Source organism: Amyelois transitella, chromosome 7 (assembly GCF_032362555.1).
Source record: "Amyelois transitella isolate CPQ chromosome 7, ilAmyTran1.1, whole genome shotgun sequence".
NCBI classification, from domain to species: Eukaryota; Metazoa; Arthropoda; class Insecta; order Lepidoptera; family Pyralidae; genus Amyelois; species Amyelois transitella.
The window spans coordinates 4,474,521-4,496,132 of NC_083510.1; the positions used below are offsets into that span (position 1 = coordinate 4,474,521).

The 21,612-nt window shown below is 33.9% G+C and overlaps 3 protein-coding genes across 3 annotated transcripts; all 3 read left to right on the plus strand.

Annotated features, from left to right (window-relative positions):
• The first annotated feature begins 1,196 nt into the window (after positions 1-1,196).
• Positions 1,197-3,052, plus strand: LOC106132347 (cuticle protein 7-like). Its single transcript, XM_013331718.2, has 4 exons — positions 1,197-1,231; positions 2,077-2,346; positions 2,481-2,647; positions 2,896-3,052. Exons 1-4 carry the CDS (start codon positions 1,220-1,222, stop codon positions 3,035-3,037), a joined length of 591 nt encoding a protein of 196 aa, XP_013187172.2. The 5' UTR covers positions 1,197-1,219; the 3' UTR covers positions 3,038-3,052.
• Positions 3,053-10,514: 7,462 nt separating this feature from the next.
• On the plus strand, positions 10,515-14,036 carry LOC106131887 (cuticle protein 8-like). Its single transcript, XM_060944952.1, has 3 exons — positions 10,515-10,526; positions 12,386-12,637; positions 13,866-14,036. The coding sequence occupies exons 1-3, from the start codon at positions 10,515-10,517 to the stop codon at positions 14,034-14,036; spliced, it is 435 nt and encodes a 144-aa protein (XP_060800935.1).
• Positions 14,037-15,771: 1,735 nt separating this feature from the next.
• LOC106131881 (histidine-rich glycoprotein-like) lies at positions 15,772-17,712 on the plus strand. Its single transcript, XM_013331142.2, has 4 exons — positions 15,772-15,783; positions 16,271-16,426; positions 16,735-16,907; positions 17,202-17,712. The coding sequence occupies exons 1-4, from the start codon at positions 15,772-15,774 to the stop codon at positions 17,710-17,712; spliced, it is 852 nt and encodes a 283-aa protein (XP_013186596.2).
• Positions 17,713-21,612: the final 3,900 nt, after the last annotated feature.

Below are 21,612 nucleotides of genomic sequence, written 5' to 3' on the forward strand. Positions count from 1 at the left end.
TTGAAAATTGGTTTTAGAAAAAGTAGCTACTATTAAAAGGTTTAAAAGGAGGGACCATATAAACGCAGTAGGTCAAATAGTCTATAGATTAGGTTTAAAAAATATATTAAATTTAATATTAAGTATTAGTATCTCTTGAATCGGTTAAGATTAAGCTATTGATTCAATAAATATTAATTATGTATGCCCTTGAATATGTAGGACGGCCAATGTGTCAAACTTTTAATTGAATTCCGTTTAATTAGCGCATATGACAAACACCTAATGGATTTTTATTTTATTTGTTCTTTTATATTGTCACGTCAAATTCAAGGCGTAGAAATGTCCAGCAGCTTCAATACAATATTGCGAAATATAGACTGCTATATACTTTTTGCACAAGTATTAAAATAATAATTTCACCTAATGTACAGAAAGGATACTTACACTTATAAAGATTTGGGTGATTGTATGAGAAATTATAGTGAATGAAGCGAAAAATAAACAATTTAGCGAACTGACTAAAACCGCGATATAGAATCATGTGTATACATATGCTATCACATCATATCTTGGGCACTGTAACTTTGAAAAGGTCGAATCACATTTCTGATTCCTAAAGTGAAAATAAATTCTATACTAAGACAAAAAGCAGTTACACAAGTACCTGTCGGAGTATGACCTGAACGTGTGTGATGTGATGGCAATTGAAATAAAGTTAAACATTGTCAAATACCGTATAATAATTAAAGGTTACTTCGTGTAGGTTTATATATTTTGAATATGTTTTGTATTAGCCGTATGTTGTATCCACAGATTGGCATACCACACAGTTCAATTTCCTGTCGCAGCTCTACTGGAAGAAAATTCTTTAGACAGTAGTGCTTCGTTTAAAACTTTCTTTAAACTCTTAAGTTCAAATTTATCCCTATTGAACATATATAAATAAATAACGTTTAAACATTGAGACCTTTGAAATAAACAATCGAATAGTTTACAACAATTACTCACGCCACATCGATACCACAAATAATTATTGGAGGCTTGAGGGCTCGAGAGAGGCTAGTGAATTATTGAGCTTTGAAGGTATGTAGTTGTGACCTCGCGGTGTCAAACTTGCGGAACTAAGGTGACCGCAGTCCCCACCACTCGCAGGACTCGGTCCGTTTTGCTTTTCATATAAAAGTACACACTGGCCCGATAATAATATCAGTCACCTGCTCTGATTAACTAGTGCAAAATGTTCACCAAAGTAAGTAGGACAATTTGAAGGATTTTATAATCGAAGTGTTAGAAAATTTGTTCTGAAATTTTGATCAATCCTATCGATTATAGTTTTAAACTTAGCTTACTTGTGCATGATTTTAACATATTTTCGAATAGTTCCAATTTTGTGTTCTAAACGGTTAAAGAGTCTGTATTTTTCTAGTGAAAATTGAAAAGTGCTTTTTAATTAACTACCTCGTATTTTTGAAAAATCTGACATATACAAACACGAAAACAAATGGTAGAGAAAGCCTGTATAATTACTTTTCACCACGATAAACTTCTATCTAACCTTCTCCAATTAACCGATCTGTTACCGAAAATTTGTTTGTATTTGCATATTTACAACCCTTAATACTTACTTATAACTGTAAAGATTTAACTACACTAGAAATGATTAATAGTATACAAAAGTTTAAGGTTGTCACCTAGATAGGTTATTCGTAACAACTTGTTTTACATACCTAGTTTACTATTTAGACACTTTAATTTGGTAGACAGTGAATAATAACAATTGAACTTTGTTGTACGAGTAAAAAAACAAAACATATTTCCCTGAAGCACAGAACTATGCAAAATTTATCGAAATGATGGTACAAAAGAGAAAGATGTAAAAAATCTAAATGAGATGCATTTGTAGTTTAAGTTTTTAAATGTTTGTTATGTATGTCTATCTTTATTCACTTAAAATGTGGATTATTGTAGTCTTTTTAATATGTTATAATAACATTGTTATGATTTTAAAATAAAGATCATGGTAAGATCATGGTACTCTTGTAGTCAATCTTATTTTAGTCTTTATTGTGTTTTAATAAAAAAAAACATTTCCAGGTATTCACCCTCAGCGCCGTGCTGGCCGCAGTCAATGCCGGTCTCCTCCCGGTGCACCACGCCGCCGTCTCCTCACAGAGCATCGTGCGTCACGACGCCCCAGCCCACTACGCCTCGGCCCACTATGCGCCGGCTCACTACGCTACGGCCCACTACGCCCCAGCTCACTACGCTGCACCAGCCCACTACGCTGCCCCAGCCCACTACGCCGCTCCTTTGGTTCATGCTGCTCCCGTAGTCCACGCTGCCCCTATCGCAGTTGCTCATGACGTAAGTACTCGACTAAAATCAATATTTAAGTTATAAACTCTAAACGTCTAAAGTAAACTCGTAATTCTAACTTACACAAAGCTTGCTGTTTGCCTTTACGCAAATCATCCATCAATACGTATAATTATTTACAGTCTCATCCCAAATACGACTACGCCTACTCCGTGGCTGACCCCCACACCGGCGACCACAAGAGCCAGCACGAGTCCCGCGACGGTGGCGCCGTCCATGGCAGCTACTCCCTGGTGGAACCCGACGGCTCTGTCCGCAAAGTAGAATACACCGCTGATGACCACCATGGGTAAGAATTAAATCTACATTTAATTTATAATAAATAATGGGCATATAACAGTCATTATGATTATTCTTACAATAAAGCGTACAATAATCTCATTATGTGAACAAATATGTTAATAACTTTGAGGTGGGACCGTATTCTATACTTTAAAGTCAAGACTTTAATTTGAAATTACTTAAGTGATATTTGGGAGCAAAACTACGGCTAATATTTGTGTTAAGAAATTTATGACACATGTTGATTCTTTTCAGTTTCAACGCCGTCGTGCACAAGACACCCGGCCACCACCCCGCCCCCGTGGTCCACGCCCCCGTGGTCCACGCCGCCCCTCTGGCTCACCTCGCCCTCGCCCCGTTGGCCCATGGCCATCATGGTCTCCTCGGACATTACTAAACGACTAGCTTTATTGGTGATATGACGGATGACTGATGATTGTGATATTTATGTGTAAATAATGATGATGATATGATTTATACTCGAATGTAAATATATTCAGCTGACAAAAAGAACTTAGTTATTTTATTTTAATAAATATCCGATAATATCAAGCTCTCTCTCTCATCTTAGCATGTTCCCAGTTGCACCATTCGCCATGAAAATATCAAGCACTATAGTGTATAAATAGTTTCTAAAGCGTATGTACCCCGTACGCCTTTATTAAAAGTACTCAAACTAATTTGTGAACATTTATAAGATCATATGATAGGTACGAAATACCATTTTATTTACTTTAAAAAAAATCAGACTTAAAAATTCCATTAAATAATACAAAATTAATACCGAATACGTATATCAATATTATTTTTCCTGGAAGTGTATAAGAATAGAAATTTTTCATATTGTGTAGCCATTGCATGCAACAGCTTTTTCTTAAAAAACAATTAAAGTTCAGGCCCAAAGTTCTTAGTAAAATTCGTTCACCGTACGACAATTTCGTAAATTATCACAAATTCATTGCAATTAAGCAGTTGTTTTCTAAAAAATACAGTTATACAGTTTGAACTTAAATTCATTAATAAAACCTATTATTATATTTCACATACATCGGAAAAGCTCAAAACCTACGTCACATATTCAATAAAAGACCATTTAAAGAAATAATGCAAAATAAACTTTAAAAAAATGTATGAGCATAGCCTATAATTAAAATGGTACTAATGAATTCTAAGTCATCGTTACTTACGTTGCCATAGAATTCATTAGTACCATTAAAATGTTCTACAATTTTGTGACATGTGCTAATGATTAGAATACGTACAAAAAGTGAGTTAACTATTAGATATTCATTAACCAATCGGCAAAGACCTGCGACGTAGTAGTTTTGCTATGCATTTAAAAGTTATTCTTTCTATAATTATATCTCAGTTAGTATCTTATATACCTTAATGAAATAAATCATTCTTGAAAAAATCAACTTGCATTTTTCATCTAAAGTCCAATAATATGTATAGACATAATACACCTTAGCGTCCTTCTCACCTTGTCCCATTCTATATGGTAATAATTCAAATTAATCATGAAAAATGTCATTATTAGACCTGATAACAATTCACACGCCCATAATACCCTTGAAAAGTGAGGTTACACATAATACAGTAGATAATTAATTTGCTTGAAGCCACGCGTGGTTGCGTGCGAGACGCATACCACAGCCTATGTTTTGGAACTATAATTACAGCATTGTAAGGAGAATTACGAAAATTCGTACTACTCATATTACTACTGCGCGACGACCTAGAAAAACTCACAATTAGAGATTGCACCTGTGTATTACGGTAAGCTCAATGAATTAGCGGTTTTTTTATGGTGGTTTAACTACGATGCTCGTTTATTTTTCCTTACTTTGAAATTTCTATACTACAAACGACACCGAGTTTCAATTTCATCATGATTAACGTTGAGAAACGTCTGATATATGTAATCTTCTTCTTTCATACCTGGACCCGTTATGTGGGGTCGGGTCTCCTGTTTCCAATTCCAATTCCCACACCAATTCCTTTACCGGGTAGACAAAGCCAACGGGGTAGCCCACGTTCAGCTGTTTTGCTTTATGATAGAATTGAGATTCAAATAGTGACAGGTTGCTAGACCATCGCCTAAAAGAAAAATCAAAGTTTATAAGTCTATCCTTTGACTAAAAAACTTGTCAATGCCTTTCATAACATCAATTTACGTGTCTTGTAGTGTTTCAAAGTTCTTTACAAATCAACACGTCGAAAGTGAACAATAAAGTGAAACCAAGCTGAAAATGAGCAATTAAACTATGTAAACCTAATTGTTCAACTGACTGTGACTTTTAACACATCGATGTGGCCGCGACATTATCTGATAAGCAAATTAATGTTGGCTAATCCACAATTTCACATAGAATATTTAAATTAAGTCCTCGGTTTGTCTTATCTCATGGTGTATTAAGTTTATTTACTGCATTGTAGGAAAGTTGCTAAATGCCATAAAATAATTAAGATAAGCTTTTGAAATAACCTCATTTCTTAGAACTATTTCTAAGAACCTTCTCTTGATACTGCAAATTCTCAAAATATTATACAGACTCACAAAATTTCGTATTTATATTCCAACTAATATTATAAATACGAAATTTTGTGAGTATGTCAGGATGTCAGTATGGATGTTTGCTTCTCTTTCACGCAAAAAAACTACTGAACTGATTACAATGAAATTTGGTATGTGGGTAGCTGAAGACCCAGACTAACACGATATAACACATGGTCTACTTTTTATCCCAGAGTTCCCGCAGGATTGATAGGGTTTCCATGCGAACGAAGTCGCGGGCGGTCTCTAGTAGTAAATAATAGTAAAGTGAAAAAAGTGCCATGTGGTTCCCGGCACATTAGGACCACTGTACCTATCCCATGGATGTCTAATAAACTTGGGATTCTTCTCGGGCTTGAGCTAGCAACCTGTCAGCTCCATGTAGCCTTTCATAGCGTCGCTTCTTTCGGTTGTTTTTCGAGACAGTTGGCTCTGTCTACCTCGCATGAAATATAAACGTGATTATATGTATGTAGTAATTAAAGCTTTTCCAAAAAATATGGTCGATTAAAAAGCATTGAATTTCCCAAAATACGGATATCCAGGTGAAGGAGGGTGCTGGATTGGAGACCATGGGATTAAAAGCGACCAAGGGAATTTTACTGCCTAAAAAGAACACATTTGAGGGAAGAAGCGTACAAGAAAATGACCCAAAACAAGAATAATGTCTTTAAGTAATGAAAATTGTAGTAAATATAGTAATATACAATTCTTAGCGTAATTCCTAGAATAAATAACGTCAATTTAAACGCAATCACAATAACGACGCAGAATTGCCTACCAACAAATAGGTCCTGTGGCCTACATTATGCGTAAATCTCGCGAAACATTGCCACAATTGCATCGAAAACCTACAAATATTGACTAGGGCCATGTTTCAAAACCGCAACATTACCAATCAATCTGTAATTACTTCCCGAGGCTACGAATATTCACATGCTAATAAATAAATGAGTAGGTAAAGATACCTTAATTTTCCTTTTAAATTTAACATTGTTTTAAATTTGTAATTCTTTTTTAGTTATAAGTATAATGAATACACCACGTAAATTAACACGTTAAGGACATACGCACTTGCATGCCTATCTAAGTAAATCTCAGAGTGTAATTACAAAAAACTTGCTAGCAAAAGAAAGAAACGAAATGAACTTAGAAATTGTGATGACCCCACGAAAAAGTGAATTATAATAACGAACTACGCCAGTTGCTTTGAATAATGAACAAATAAAAATACGTTACAGCGAACAAAAAATAAAAATATTCACTCAATTATAAACAACATGATTGCAAAATAAACAGAACTTGATGTTAATGTCAATATTTTTGTCACATTCAGCACAACTATTTGTCAATAGAAATGCTTGGATCTCAGTCCACAAGCCGTCACTGGCGAGAATGCGGTACGGAATCTAAGCAAAGTCGGGCAAGCGACCTTGACGTTCGTGAGATAATATCTTCACCTAGTAAAGCGTACACACTGACATACTGACCATCGACAACTTCACATGAAAAAAATATGTAAGTAGATGAAGACAAATGTGAATATATGTTTACCAGTAGATACATGAAGAAAATGAAGTACTTGTTTAAAGAACTTGGTTAAGTGAAAAGATGTAGACTGCGCAAGGGATTCGTTCCGGTCATATCCTTACCTCTTTGAAGACGAGCCCTAGATGCGCCTTTTGACCCTAGATTGGGTATGTCAGGTTTCAACACAAAGCGACTCCTGTCTGACCTCCGAAATCTTAGCAGAGGAATCATACTTGAAATTGATCATGGTTTGACTATATGATAATTAAACAAACCTTCTTAATGAAAAATGAGTCCCACTACCGTAGGTCAAGTAGATCAAATCATCTCGCGTTACTTACAAATGGGGCTAAAAAAAGCAAAACTCATGTCATATATTTTTTTATTTGTCACCAAATCACCCACATAAGATAAAATTCCAGACGTGATATAAAACTAACAATATAGAAACCTGAAGTAGTAAAATATATATTATATATACCGTACGTAAAAATTTTTACAACTGAAAAGTTGCCAAAAGAATAAAGAAGAAAATATCGTACCACTAAAACTTTGTGCATAAATCTTTAGTGACAATCGTGCTCCGTGCATTGTTCGCAGACACAATCGGTTCGATTTTAGTTCATTCATGTCGTTGCTGTCGCTTGTAAGATATGCAGCTAGTGTCGAAAGAGAAGGTAGAGCTTTGTTACAGTCACTTGAAATATGAGACTCAAATTTAGACTCTTTTGTGCATTAATGGAGAGGGTAAATATCAAATTGGAATCGACTATGTTGGTTATTTATTTGACAATCGATACAACCTTTTCAAGATACTAAACTCGCTAATCTCATACGTGATTACTAAATTAATAACGAACTTACTTACCGAATATTGGGAATGACGGAAGAGGAAAAATGCGAGTTTCAAAGTTCGAATTGATGTTATTCTTTTTTACATAAACGATTTACAAAATTAAAAATAAATACTTAAAATGCTGTAAAATAAAATGCTAGCAGTAAGATTCAAGTGCGATCACGTAAAGCCAGTTCAAAACTAGGTCATTCTTAAAGAACGAGATGAAATAAAACACAAATAAAACGATCTTTCAATGTCTCGGCCGCTATACAACCTATAACCGACTAGCAACAGTTTACTGAACTTGGAATAAATTAAATGTAACACCACTGAACCGGATTCAATTCATATCAATATTTTTACGAAACGAATTATAATCAGGCGTTTATGCTTTTCCTAGTCTTATATTGACGTATACGGACGTATATAAAGGTTAATTTCTCATTACGTTGAGCGAGGTTACAAATGGCTTAAAATTTATTACGAATTTGATACATGAAAATGTGATTTTCCTTCTTACTAGGTACCTCTCTTCACAAAATCTCTTTTAGAGATGACATTCTTATAATTGTCTATGTAAAATGAATTTGATAAACTTTTAATATTTTAAAAGTGATAAATAAACGTAATATTCCTTTTTTTTTTCTTATATGAGTTAGCTCTAATATTACTCTAAAAAAGTTAATGAACATAATTATTGTTTTTATGGATTTCTTGAACTATTATGATTATGATAGTAACTGAAGCCTTGACCATATCCTGGAAAATGCTCGATGTAATTGATCGTTCCAAAACACGCCTGCCAATCAAACCTCACGCTTGTTGAGCTAACGATGAAGGAAATGACGGAATATTTGTTGCAAATCTGCCACCACTAAATACTGTTTTGGCAGTATATTCAGCAATCCGATATTTGTATGACCAAAAATTTAAACAGCCTGCAAAAATAATAGCCGTTTTAACTATGTATAAGAATATGTAGCACTTATTTAAAAAAAAAGAAAAACGTAATTATTTTGATATTAGATAAAATTATTTTATCTAGGTAGGTTTTGGACTATTAAAATTATTACATTTATTCAGCTCTTTCTCCTATTAATCCATTTAAATCCAAAATTTGACAGGTGACAGTCGTTTTTTTAAAACCTGACCGTCTTCGGAATACTCGTAGTAACAAGCGAACCCTAGGCTTCTCTACTAGGATGATAATGATGTTTTAACTTTACTTTCTGTGCAATAAACATTCCGGTTTTGAGCTTCTTGTAAGCGATACCAAGTCACTCTTGGTCATTTTTTTCGCTATTTGAGACATTGACCTGAAAACAAATAAGTATGTATTACGATAGCGCAGCATTGTGTAATTCATTGTTACTGAGCCTTCGTTATTTAGAGTCAAATCAAGCCCACCAAGGAATTAAGTTACCTTTGCGTTTGTGATTAATTAATTTTTGCATGTCGTTATAGTTATTAATGTGGTTTAGTTAACACCTGTTACATACAAATTCCTCTATAAACTTTTTTAACAAAAGGTCATGATAACAGTTTTGTTGCTCTTTTTCATAATTCTAGATTGATTCTAGCCACATTACCTTGATTCTAGCCACATTACCGTTAACGGAAAACAATATAGGATAAACTTAAACAAAAAGAAAATCCGGCTCGTGAAGTAAAATTTGGTTTTGCAGCAACATACAAACAGTAACAGACCAGCTTAAGGTGACCTTCGAGACTTCCTATGCCTACCCCAAAAGAGATGAAGCTATTAAATGTGTGAGTGTGTGACTAAAAAACGAAACAATGTTTCTACAAACATTAAAAATTTGCAACATTTTGTTGGTTTAGGAGATTGTTTCTAATTCACATGTAATTTCATGCATATTTGGCCAATAAAGTCATAAAACGTTAGCAAACATGAGTGCCATTGTACATCAGAGAATGGCGACCCCGTGAGAAACCGCAGTGTGAACCGCTAGTAGGTAAACGCAGGAAACAAAAGGCAAGGTTAGAGCAAGTTGAAATCTAAATGGATATCGTTTTGGATCGGCAGTGTATATTGAAAATAAAGCTCTATACACAATCGCATCCATATCATTTATAGTACAAATATGTGTAGTTGTACTAGTTTTTGCCCGCAACTTCGTCCGCGTTGTATTAGCGATGGAAGGTGGGTTTCAAAATAATCATCCCAACTTTAAATGCCTTCTGACCATTTTCCCCTTTGTTCTTCTTTATGATCAATTCTATCTCTGTACCAAATTTCATCAAAATCGGTTTAGTGTCGGCATGAAAGCGTAACAGACGGCCAGTCAAAGAGCTTTACTTTCACATTTATAATATTAGTATGGATTGGGGTTCCATATCTCTGTACATTAATCTAATCCTCTAGTATGAAAAGCGTAATGAAAGTATGCCTAACGTACCTATTTATGCTAATCTTAAAATTTACGATGAATATTTTCGAAAAAGAATTAATTACCTTAACTCACTGAGCCAGCTACAATTTTGTATATCTCTTAAATAATAAATTAAAAAATATATATATTGCACTGTGAAAAGTGCACTTTGTTTACACGAAAGATCTAAATATTAATTGTTAGTGTAATCAAATAATAGTGGAAGTAATCATCAAATGTGTATGATACATGATACTCGATTAATAAGTTTGAAAAAAAAAAATGTACCAACCACCAACACCAGTGTATAAAAGCTTTATTGGGCAAGGTAATGATAAGGTACACCTAAAGTACTTTTGGTATTAACAATAAAGACAGTCGTTATTTTAATTTGTTGTTATAAAATTGGCCCACTTACAATTATAATTTTAATAAGAACGAATCAATTATAAAACGTTTAATTTTCATACGATTGTTGCTAGTTATTATGATCTACGGTAGGTATTGTGTTTGTAAAAATATTATTATATGGTATTTATAAAAATATTATTTAATTATGATGTTTAGAGTACTCATAGTTTTTGGATATTTATTGAAGAAGTTTTCCTACAAAAACGTTTTATGTAGTTATTCTTTTTTACACGAAATATTAACTAGCCGTGTTGAACATATTTCTCAATAGGTTATCTTATTAACACATGATAAATTCATATAACGACATAATCAACGTATTGTCACGCTTTTTCTATGACTCACTGCGAAATTATACACACATTCTCATACATTAAAATGTACTTGAGTAACTGCCGCAGATACTGTTACGTATTTAACCATAGAACAGAAAGATTACACATGAAAAAAATACGTTCAAACCATGAACTAAAGCCAAATTAATGTCATTCAAAGTTTCATTCGGATGTTGTTTTATTTCAAAAGTCAAGCTAATAAATTTATATTTTACTAGCGGCCCGCCCCGGCTTCGCACGGGTGGACATATTTTTGTGTTTTATATTTTGAAATAAATTTATTTCAAAACAAATTTATGCCTATGTCACTTTTGAAGGTCTATTCTATATCTGTGCCAAATTTTATCAAAATCGGACCAGTCGTTTTTGAGTTTATTCTACACAAACATACAAATCTTTCCTCTTTATTATTAGTGTGGATGTGAATTTGAAATTTGTTGAGTTTATTTACTGTCTACCAATTTTAAACAAAAAAAAAATATTTTTTCTGGTTAATTCTCTCACTTAAACGTAATTTAACTTACACATTATCTATACATGATCAAGTCAATGTTCACAAAATTAAAAAATTGTTGTATATACCCTATATCTGTTACAGTCTCTATTTTACACTTTTTTTGCAATAGCAATGTTTACATTCCAAGTTTTATTATAATTCCGTGACAAACGTTTTTTTTTTAAATTGCTCGGTTCGACCATTTTCTGTTACAGATTTTGACAGATAAACTACTTGAAAAAGACATTGGGAAGTTTGCCCTGAACAATATTTTTAAATGAAAGCTTCATACAAATAATTACTATTTATATAAACAACTGCTAGAGAACACTTTAATTGGTTATATTTGGTTGGCATATTGTCTAAAAATGTAATATTTTCAACAATGCCAATGAGATTTTTCATCATACAAGTAACTTTATTTTATGGGTCAAAATAATAATAATAAGGTCAATATTATTTTTATCTGATCTATTATTTGATGATTTTTATTACATTAATTATACCAATACATACTTTTCCAATAAAACAATTAATTAACCCCCACACACGAATACTAATATTGTACGCAACATACATATTACGATAGGTCTGTTGGCAATCCCTGAGAAATTGATCAATGAATTTTTGCTCTAATAATTCCCACAATTATAAACTCTATATAACCTAATGAAGCAGAGTAAACTTCGCACTATTTTCTTGGGTCACATCAAGTTAACTGTTTGCTTGGAAACCACGACAATGTTGACAAGAGTAAGTGTACTAGTACATTGTAATAACTTTTAGGCTGTGATCGCCCCGTAAAATCGAAGAAGTGGTTATATCTACTTCCTCCTATCGCATCAATGGCAAATTTTGAAAGGAGATTGATGATCTCATCAGGAGATCAAAAATTTAAGAAGAAATTAAGTTAAATTTTGATGCATGTTTGCTTCGATAATGCTGTGATGCTATCGGCTTCAATAGAATTTAGTCCTAACACGATCGTTTCTCGTGTTATTTTGGAGGTGCATATACTTTACTTCCTAACTTTTCTATACAACATATTGAAAGGCTTTCGGAATAATGTAATAAAATACATGATGTGTGTGTAAAAAGGAGGCGAAAGAGATCATCACTAAGCGAGAGGGAAATAGTCTAAGCAATTGAAAATGGTGTGATGAAATATATGTGTATTATTTACAGGTGCTGTCCGTCTGCCTGCTGATGTCAGCCTGCCAGGCGATCTTCCCGTTCCACCACCACCACCATCACCACCACCCCGCGATCTCCCACCAGGACTTCCAGAAGCACGATGGCCACCACCACCCAGTTCATCACCATATCCCCATTCACCACCACATCCCGATTCATCACCCAATCCCCATTCATCACCCGATCGAGCCTATTCATCATCACGTGCCTATCCACCATGCGCCTATTCATCATGATCACTATGTGAGTACCAACTTATTTTAATAATAAAGCAAAATCAATTTTCCATGAAAGTTTTCCATAGAAATATTGGATTATTTTTGTCTTTTATTTCTCCAAGTTTTTGGGTTTAAATATTGTTTTTTTGAAAACGCTGTCTTGTCTCCAAACCAAAGCTCAATCACAAATGTTTTCGCCGTCTTGCAACCTCGTAATTGAATTAAGAAATATTTTACATGAAGTAAGGGAATTTTACTAGTAAATGTAAAATGCAGAAATTAAGTGAACGGCTTATAATTACTTAGTAAACTTCCTGCAGTTAAGCCCTAATTAAATAGGCAGAAATCCTAGATAAGTTATATTTGATAACATTTTTTCAGAACCTATTCTTAATGCCTTTATATTACTTTTTGATACTCTTCGGGCACATTAAAATCAATCTAAAATTCCCACGAAACTTTATTGGCCGCCTATGCCACGTAGATAATAGATATTATAGGTGATAAAACCACAGAAGGTCAAAATATAATTACTGCTTTATCTAGATTCTGATATTAATTAAAATACTAAACTTAATCTCTGGCAAATAATAGTGAATTCTAAAGTATAGTTCTTAGGTCTCATAGAAAACCTTATTGTGTTATTTACTTAAATGGCAAGGTTCTTCGATTCTATTAGTGAAACTAGAGCAATATCAATGTATTGGGAAGGTGTTGACCCCAGATTAAAAAGGTCCCTGTGGAAGGAGACCTTTTAGATTCCAAATGAGTTCACTATTACACGTTCCTCAAACTTAAAAAGGCGTGAATTCTTGATAACAATTAGAAACTTTCCTTATTGCACATTTGCATATAGTCAAATGTGCAAAAAGGAAAGTTTCTAATGCTGGGCATATTTTTAATTATTGCACTTGTTAGAGTTGTAATCGAGTCTACCACCTTTTTCTACTTTTCCAATATTTCATATCGTGTACATAAATAACATGACATGGGAATATGGAGAATAATACTTTATCTAAGAAGTAATCAAATCCCAATTTAGCTACCTGCCAGCGAGGCAATTTTAATTAAGTAAAAAGTAATAATTAAATAAAAGCCGACGCTTCTGTAGTGTAGAGTAAAATATAGTATATAATATCCCAATTTTTTTATTATCATATATGAAATGGAAAGTACGAGTAGTAAATGACGCTATCGTGGAATTTCCACAGGGCCATGTTCAGATATAATTTATTTTAACATATATTTTACAGGCCTTCCCAGAATACAAGTTCTCGTACTCCGTGCACGACCACCACACCGGGGACGTGAAGTCGCAACACGAGCTCCGGCACGGGGACGTGGTGAAGGGCGGCTACGAGCTGGTGGAACCCGACGGCAGGTTCAGGAAGGTGGAGTACAAGGCGGACGATCACACCGGGTAAGACATACATACATACATACGTATAATCACGTCTACATCCCTTGCGGGGTAGACAGAGCCAACAGTCATGAAAAGACTGATAGGCCACGTTCAGCTATGATGGAATTGAGATTCAAATAGTGACAGGTTGCTAGCCCATCGCCTAAAAGAAGAAACCCATGTTTATAAGCCTATCCCTTAGTCGCCTTTTACGACATCCATGGGAACGAGATGGAGTGTCCTATTCTTTTTTTTTATTGGTGCCGGGAACCACACGGCACACGACACCGGGTAAGACTTTTGTTTTAAATTTTAAAAGGTGAATATGCATCACGCCTCTTTTCCGGAGGGTTCCCGCAGTCTTTATCTTTCCACTTGCCACAATCTCTGCATACTTCTTTTGCTTTACCCTCATTATTTAATACTTTTATGCAAGTTTTTCGAGAGGGTACTCATGACTTTACTTTTCACTTTGTATATATTTAAGTTATCAGATTTTTGTGGTCGTCGTTCTGGTATCAGGCCTCTGCTATTAAAACCTATGTCTACTTTTTTTTCCTTATAATAACATCTATATTTTTATTGTTATCTGTGTCTCAATTTCATCAAGAACCATCGAGTTTCTTTAAAAGATAATTCTTATTTTTATTTTCCTTAAATTTATCTTCTTTTTTAGATTCAACGCCATCGTCCATCATTCCTCGCCTCATCATCATGTTCATCATCAAATATAATCACCTGATTGTACTACTAGCGACATCTATCGCCGACGTCCACTTCTCCTATAAGACTGACTTGTGTCTGCTCCAAAGCAAATTTGTAAAATATTTCATACGAATAATTAAAATTATTAGCGCTAATAATAAAGTGTCTTATTTTTATTTAAACCTGACACATTTAAAGATAGTAATAAAAAGTAAAACAAACAATATTTTTTCAAACATTATCCTTAGAAAAATTAACAATTGTTACTAAGCAAAAATATACCTTTTTATTTTTTTTACACTTGCTCCAAAACACCATAGGAATAGAGGCAATAAGTTATTTATTACAACCCATAGTCATGACCATATTGATAAGAAATGCTCCGGGCCTTCTTATGTTTAAAAGCAATGATGATTTTAAGTGAAACCTTGCTGACACTAAATACTTTCAACATAAACTTTTTGACAGCCTGATGTGTTACTCGTATGTAGTGGCTCACACTAGACCGCTATACCGGTAGTCAATTCTCAGTACATCGAGTATTTGTTCCATATATTATTATTATACTATCTAAGACTGTGGTATTTGAGTTCGGTAAAGTGATTGCGACTATTGGACTCAAAATATAAAAAATCGGAATACTGGTGTGTAAGCTAGCGATCATAGATCATAATGGATCATGCTTAGAAGTAAATTTGGTATTTTTATATCAGGCGGGCTAGCAACCTATCACTACATCTCATTACAATTTCGTTCTTTAAGCATCTAGTTGTATACCTATGGCCTTCGACCAGACTGATTCTATATAACCTGTAAGGGATGTAATGAATACAACATATATGTATTTGTTTTGAAATGACCATCAGAAAAGTTTTCTCTTCACACTTGGAATATACGCCTTTATAAATTACATTACAGATTTAAATTGTTTGCAATTACAGACGTATTTATTACAGGATATTAATCATTTGAATATAATCACATAGTATATAAGAAGGGGAATACTGAACAGATTCATCATTCATCATTTTTAGGGTATCCATATCTGAAACATGATTTGGAAGGTAAATTAATGTTTGTAATAATCAGTGAACAAAAATTTACACAAGTAAAATAGTTGAAACAAAAAAATAATTTAAACAGCACACTAATGCATAATGCATTAGTGTGCTGTTTTAATTCATGCAGAATATGAAATTATAATATTAAACTTATTTAACGTGTGATAGCAAAAAAATAAGTAATAAAAATTTAAGGAGTTCAAAAATAAATATGGGTGTTTAATAATAAAAAAATTAAACTCAAATCATATTTCTTATGTTCTTTCGATTTCTTCAATTCCTATTTGACAAAAATCGAGCTAATAGCATCGGCTATACGGACGGTTTTTTACCGAGTTCAAACACAATAATATTTCCTGAAATCCACTTTCCAAATTTCATTATTTTCCGACATATCAATTTGCTTTGACAGATAATCTTTTCGTTGTTATTAAAAAGACATAGTTAATACTTTAAAAGCATGATAAAGCTAACTAGTGTGTTATTTTAGACCGCAAGTGTAATTTGTCTGGCGTTGTGTGTGCTGGGAGATGGGCCAGCGATCTCAGAGCAGCGCGTGAAGATTTCCAATGTTAAGGAGCACAGCGGCCATCATGGAGATCTCTCGCACATTGGACCACATGAGCCGGAACATCATGAGGAATACGTATGTATTTGGTCATTGTCCCGGGCCATTTTCATGAATCTTGATTGATTTAAATCGACCTGCCTCCAACGTGTTTAAATGTATTTCATCATCATCTTGATCTGTTCTCGGTTGTATCCTTAGCCGTTGCTTAGGATCTTAGATGATAAGACCAAGCTATTCATTTTCATGCAGAGCATCTTATATTAATTTTCAGAAGATTTGTAGGCAAAGAATATATCTTTCCAATTGCCACGCTCTCTGCATACGTTTTTTAATTCATCTACATTAGTGAAGAAAATATTAAATTGAACTTAATCTTTTAACAGGCATGGGCGTATCCCTCATACGAATTCTCGTACCATGTGAATGACCCCCACACCCATGACCAGAAGGGCCAGCAGGAGTCGAGACACGGCGATGAAGTTAAAGGAGAGTACTGGCTGATCGAGCCTGATGGTCGCAAACGAACTGTGAAGTACCACGCCGACAAGCACAGCGGGTAAGATCTTTATTTATGATATAAAGAGAGAAGTAAAGAAAAGAGCTATAGAATCGCAAATGAACTATATATCTGCCGATAAAGAAAGAAAACAGGTGAAGTCCTAGTTCTAATAAAGATAATTTAGAGACGCAATTTGATTCTAATTTGGACTTACTAGTAGAACCAGAAAGATGACAAAGGCAGACAAAGTTAAATAAAACGTTTTATCGCATAATCTTGAATGTTACCTTAATTAAAATTTTTCTCTTACTCTATCAACCCAATATTTAAATACTTTTAAACCATTTTCAGATTCAAAGCCCACGTAGAATACTCAGCGCCGCACCACCACGTCCATATCAAGGCACACAAGCATGAGGACCACAAACCAGTGATTGAGCATCATCGTGAGGATCATAAGCCAGTGATCGAACATCACGAGGAACACAAACCAATCATCCAACTTCACAAAGTTGAACACAAACTGCCCGTGATCCAACATCACAAAATTGAACAACATTATATTGAACCAAAACCGGTGATTGAACATCACCATCTCGAACATAAACCGATGATTAAACCTCATCATATTGAACATAAACCGGTGATTGAACATCATCATATTGAACATAAACCGGTGATTGAACATCATCATATTGAACAGCAAGTGATTGAGCATCATGATGACCATAAGCCATGGATTCATCATCGACATCAGGAATACCGTCATGAACCACATCACCGTCCGCTTAATAGGCCTATCCTAAGACGTCTGGAAGAGAACTACCACCACCCTCGTTACTACAGGACTCCTAGGCAATAAGAATTTAATTAAAACTTCCTGTTCTGCTATCGAAATTCGAGAAAACACGTATAAAGGCATAATAAAGAGGAATTTTAATGAAAAAGCAATTAAAGTTTTTTGAACGTATAAAATCGTTTAATTTCATAATCGTAATCTTCGAATCAAATACATATTTTCGTTATTTAAAAAAAAGATGCGAAATACCTTTTTCAGTCTACCTTCAAACTACTTCAAATATAAGTCTTTTAATATTTCAATATGTTCTATGCTACGTTCTCTCTACGTTATGATATGTGTGAGGCCGCAGTAAGCTTTGGTATACTAGTGGCAGGCCCAGTTCTTCTTGGAGACCACCATTCCATAACGAGCAATTTTATAATACAGACTTAACACCGGAGCTTAAAAGCGTGGTCCCGGTACGAACGTTAGTGGCTCTGACACCGATATATTTTAGTAGGCTTTCAATCTTTCCCGGAGGGGCAGACATCAACTTTTCACTTGCCACGATCTCTGCATCCTTCTGTCTTTCTCTTCACCATTTTAGCTCACAATTGTTATTATTTCCTGGATTACGTGGATGTACGAGTAAATTAACAATCGAGTGTCACAAGCGAAAAATGTGTATGACTTTATGACCAATTTATGTGATATTTCGTAACTAGAATTAATACTGCGTTGTGTTATAAAAAATCATGAAACAAAACTTATAAAATGAAAATTCTATTCGTACGGAATAATGGAACAGTGAATAATAGATATACCTATATAGATGCGTTCACGTATCTATTTAAAGACGCGTGTAAAGTACGGATTGGTTCACGTAATATCAGACGAAATCGTTTCAGCCTTAAGATACTCATGCAAATAATTATATAATTACAATAAGTATTAAATCATTTGCCTTCATAAATCAAATATAATTTTAAATGATGGAATATATTACTCTCTTAATAGTTTCGTTGAGTTAAAATCTTATAATACACAAACTTACGATGAAGCTAGCTCAGCTCGTGTTATTTGTCCCATTCATATTATCTATATACATATAATAAATCTGTAAAAGGGTCAATTCTGTACATTGAAAATATTGAAAAAATAAATAGCAGTCTGTTTGTTCAGGAATCACGTGAAAACTAACGGTTCGATTTCGATGAAATATTGGTATAATTGTATGTAATAGGTAAATGGGATACTTTTTATCCTGGAAAAATACGAAGAAAAAAAATAAATCTTAATTTTTCAGTTGTATCCATAGACGTTCTGCAGAACCGCGAACACGCGTTGCGTTATCCGCAGTGGATTCAGCGCCGTTTCTCAACAATTTTCCATTTCAATTTAAGAGAACATATTCCTGTGTTACGCTATGAAAATAAATAAGTTATATAGTATGATGTGTATACTGAAGCTCTCAATTAACTTTCTGTCGCATTGTCGCTATCACTTTTTTATTTTTGCAAACTTTTCGTCACTGTCAGTAATTTACTGCTACATGCTACTTATCAAGGTCGGACATACTATGAAAAAATACTTACAACAGAACACGAGCTTAACAGCAGTAGCTCAATAGAGGGATCTCCTTAATTATTATACGCCTAGCCGTATTTGGGTCCAACTGATATTTCTAAGATTTCATTGTCAGAGTTACTCAAATGGAGAAATAAACCATCCACGCGGAGATCCTACCTTTAAAATCTTGGATTTTTTCTTGTAGGCGAGGGGCAAGCAAACCGACACTGACTCTAAATTCCATACTTTAGCCAACAACCAGCTAAACGTGGTGTTTCCAAAACTATTGACTTTATATACCGTATGTATGTATGGATAAGGTATCAACAGACATAAGCCCCATTTTTTTTTCTTTTAAAAGTTGTCCTTCATACTGTGTACCGTAAGATAAGTATCTTTTTTCTAACTTCATTACACATACCTAGTTATTTTAAAAATACGTTATCAACTGTTTTATAATAAGAACAGATGATTAATCATTTTGCATAATCTTTTAAGAATAATTACTTAATAGTAACATCCTCATCCGTTAATTATCTCAGATTTACAAGTGTAACACACGCCCTATTTGTATATTATTATCATTGAAGTTTTATTATCGAGAGGATACAAACGCTTTAGTCGTCATGATTTGGGTGAGAATCCCAAACATCTTGTATATTAAGAATTAAGTACATAAGAACAGCGTCTTGTCCACTATATGTCTAGAAAATTATTTTTTTTCCTCCACTTTATAGATTTTAAACTACCTTTTTCCTATTCATATCTCACACATAAGGATAAGTGACATTATATTAGCTCATCAACAAAAAAATATATATTTTCATAAAAATAATATAAAGCCGTAATTAATGGTCATGTAAATATTTTTACAGATTTTATATGTATTAGCTGCTGTGGCGACAGCCCTGGGACAAGGAGAACAAATCTCGAAAGATCCTGAAGGTCTAAGGTTCAATCCCCACAACCGTGTTTATAATTACAATGAACATGTAAGTAAAATTCTGTAATGTTATACTAATATGCTTGTTATTCTCTCTTTCTTTCTCATTATATCTTATGCACTATTTATAAAAATATTTTATATATTTTTAATGTAGACAAAATGCATTCGTCCATGATTTATAATAAAGATCTATATTATTTTGTTCGATTGAAGCGGTAGTAGATATAATTAGACTGAAGTTATGTTAACATCAAAAAGCGTTACCTTGTATCCAATTTTGAAATTATATCTATTTTTATTTCTTCTTTACATCCTGAATCTGAGTTTTTTATCAAGTGTTACCGTAGGTTGCCTGCTGGGCTAACAATGTTCTGTGGCTATCACTATCATCATATTTTTCAAATTTATCTATACTCTAACGATGTATATTCAATTTCAATTTAAGTAATTTGATTTTCATACTGTTCCAGGATAAACGAGAGGAAGAGTGAGTATTAAAATTTTCTTTCTTTATAATTCATTCTTTATGACCATAATAAGTCTAGACAAGCGCTTAAGATAGGGATGTCCTTAAATTCCTATTAAAATGAAAAAGGATATCGAACTATTAAACTCTTAATAAACCAAAATAAACCAAAATCACATTCACAGGATTCTCGAAGAGTTCAACAGTCCTGACTTCCACCAGCCCACCTTAGTCCTCGATTACAGATACATGAGGACCGGAGGCAGACAGTACATCCAAGGGCCAGGCGGACAATACATTATCCTACCTTACCACATCAAATCGCCACAAAACACAAAATTCAGAAATTTCGACGAACTCCTAGACTACGCGCAAAAGAAGCAACTCATCAGAGATCAAAATAATAGAGAAAATCATGGTTACATTCAAGAAGAACATCGACACGATGATCACCATCTAAGAGATCATCAAACACGCAATGGAGAATATTTGGGTCACCGATATCAAGGTCACTCAGGGTATAACTAAAACGCACAGAAAGAAGATCACGCTGAGGCTGCGCGGAGATACCGAAGCCTCTATTATGGATACTTAAAACACAACTTCAGTAGCATATTCATTATGATTTTCTATTAACATTTCGTAACAAAACCTTTAAAGAAAAAATTAACAGATATTCGTGTCCTTAATTCAATACTTATAAACTTTCAGTCTGTATTTTGTGAAATAAATTTGTGTTCTTAAAATAAAAGTTATGGATTGAATGAGACTTTTTCTGTCATAAGTTATTCTTAAAGAAATCAACGAAATCAGAAGGTAAAACATGCATGTGTACGACTAATGTAAGTTAATTAGCGTTATCTAGTTCGATCAGTAGGCTATAATCATAGCTAGTTTTTAGATCTCCGGCCCCTTGACCCGTCAGCTCGTCAGGAAACGCTTTCGCGGATTACTCAGTTATTATACGTCATATTGGCATTCCGTGCAGAAATATTTGGAG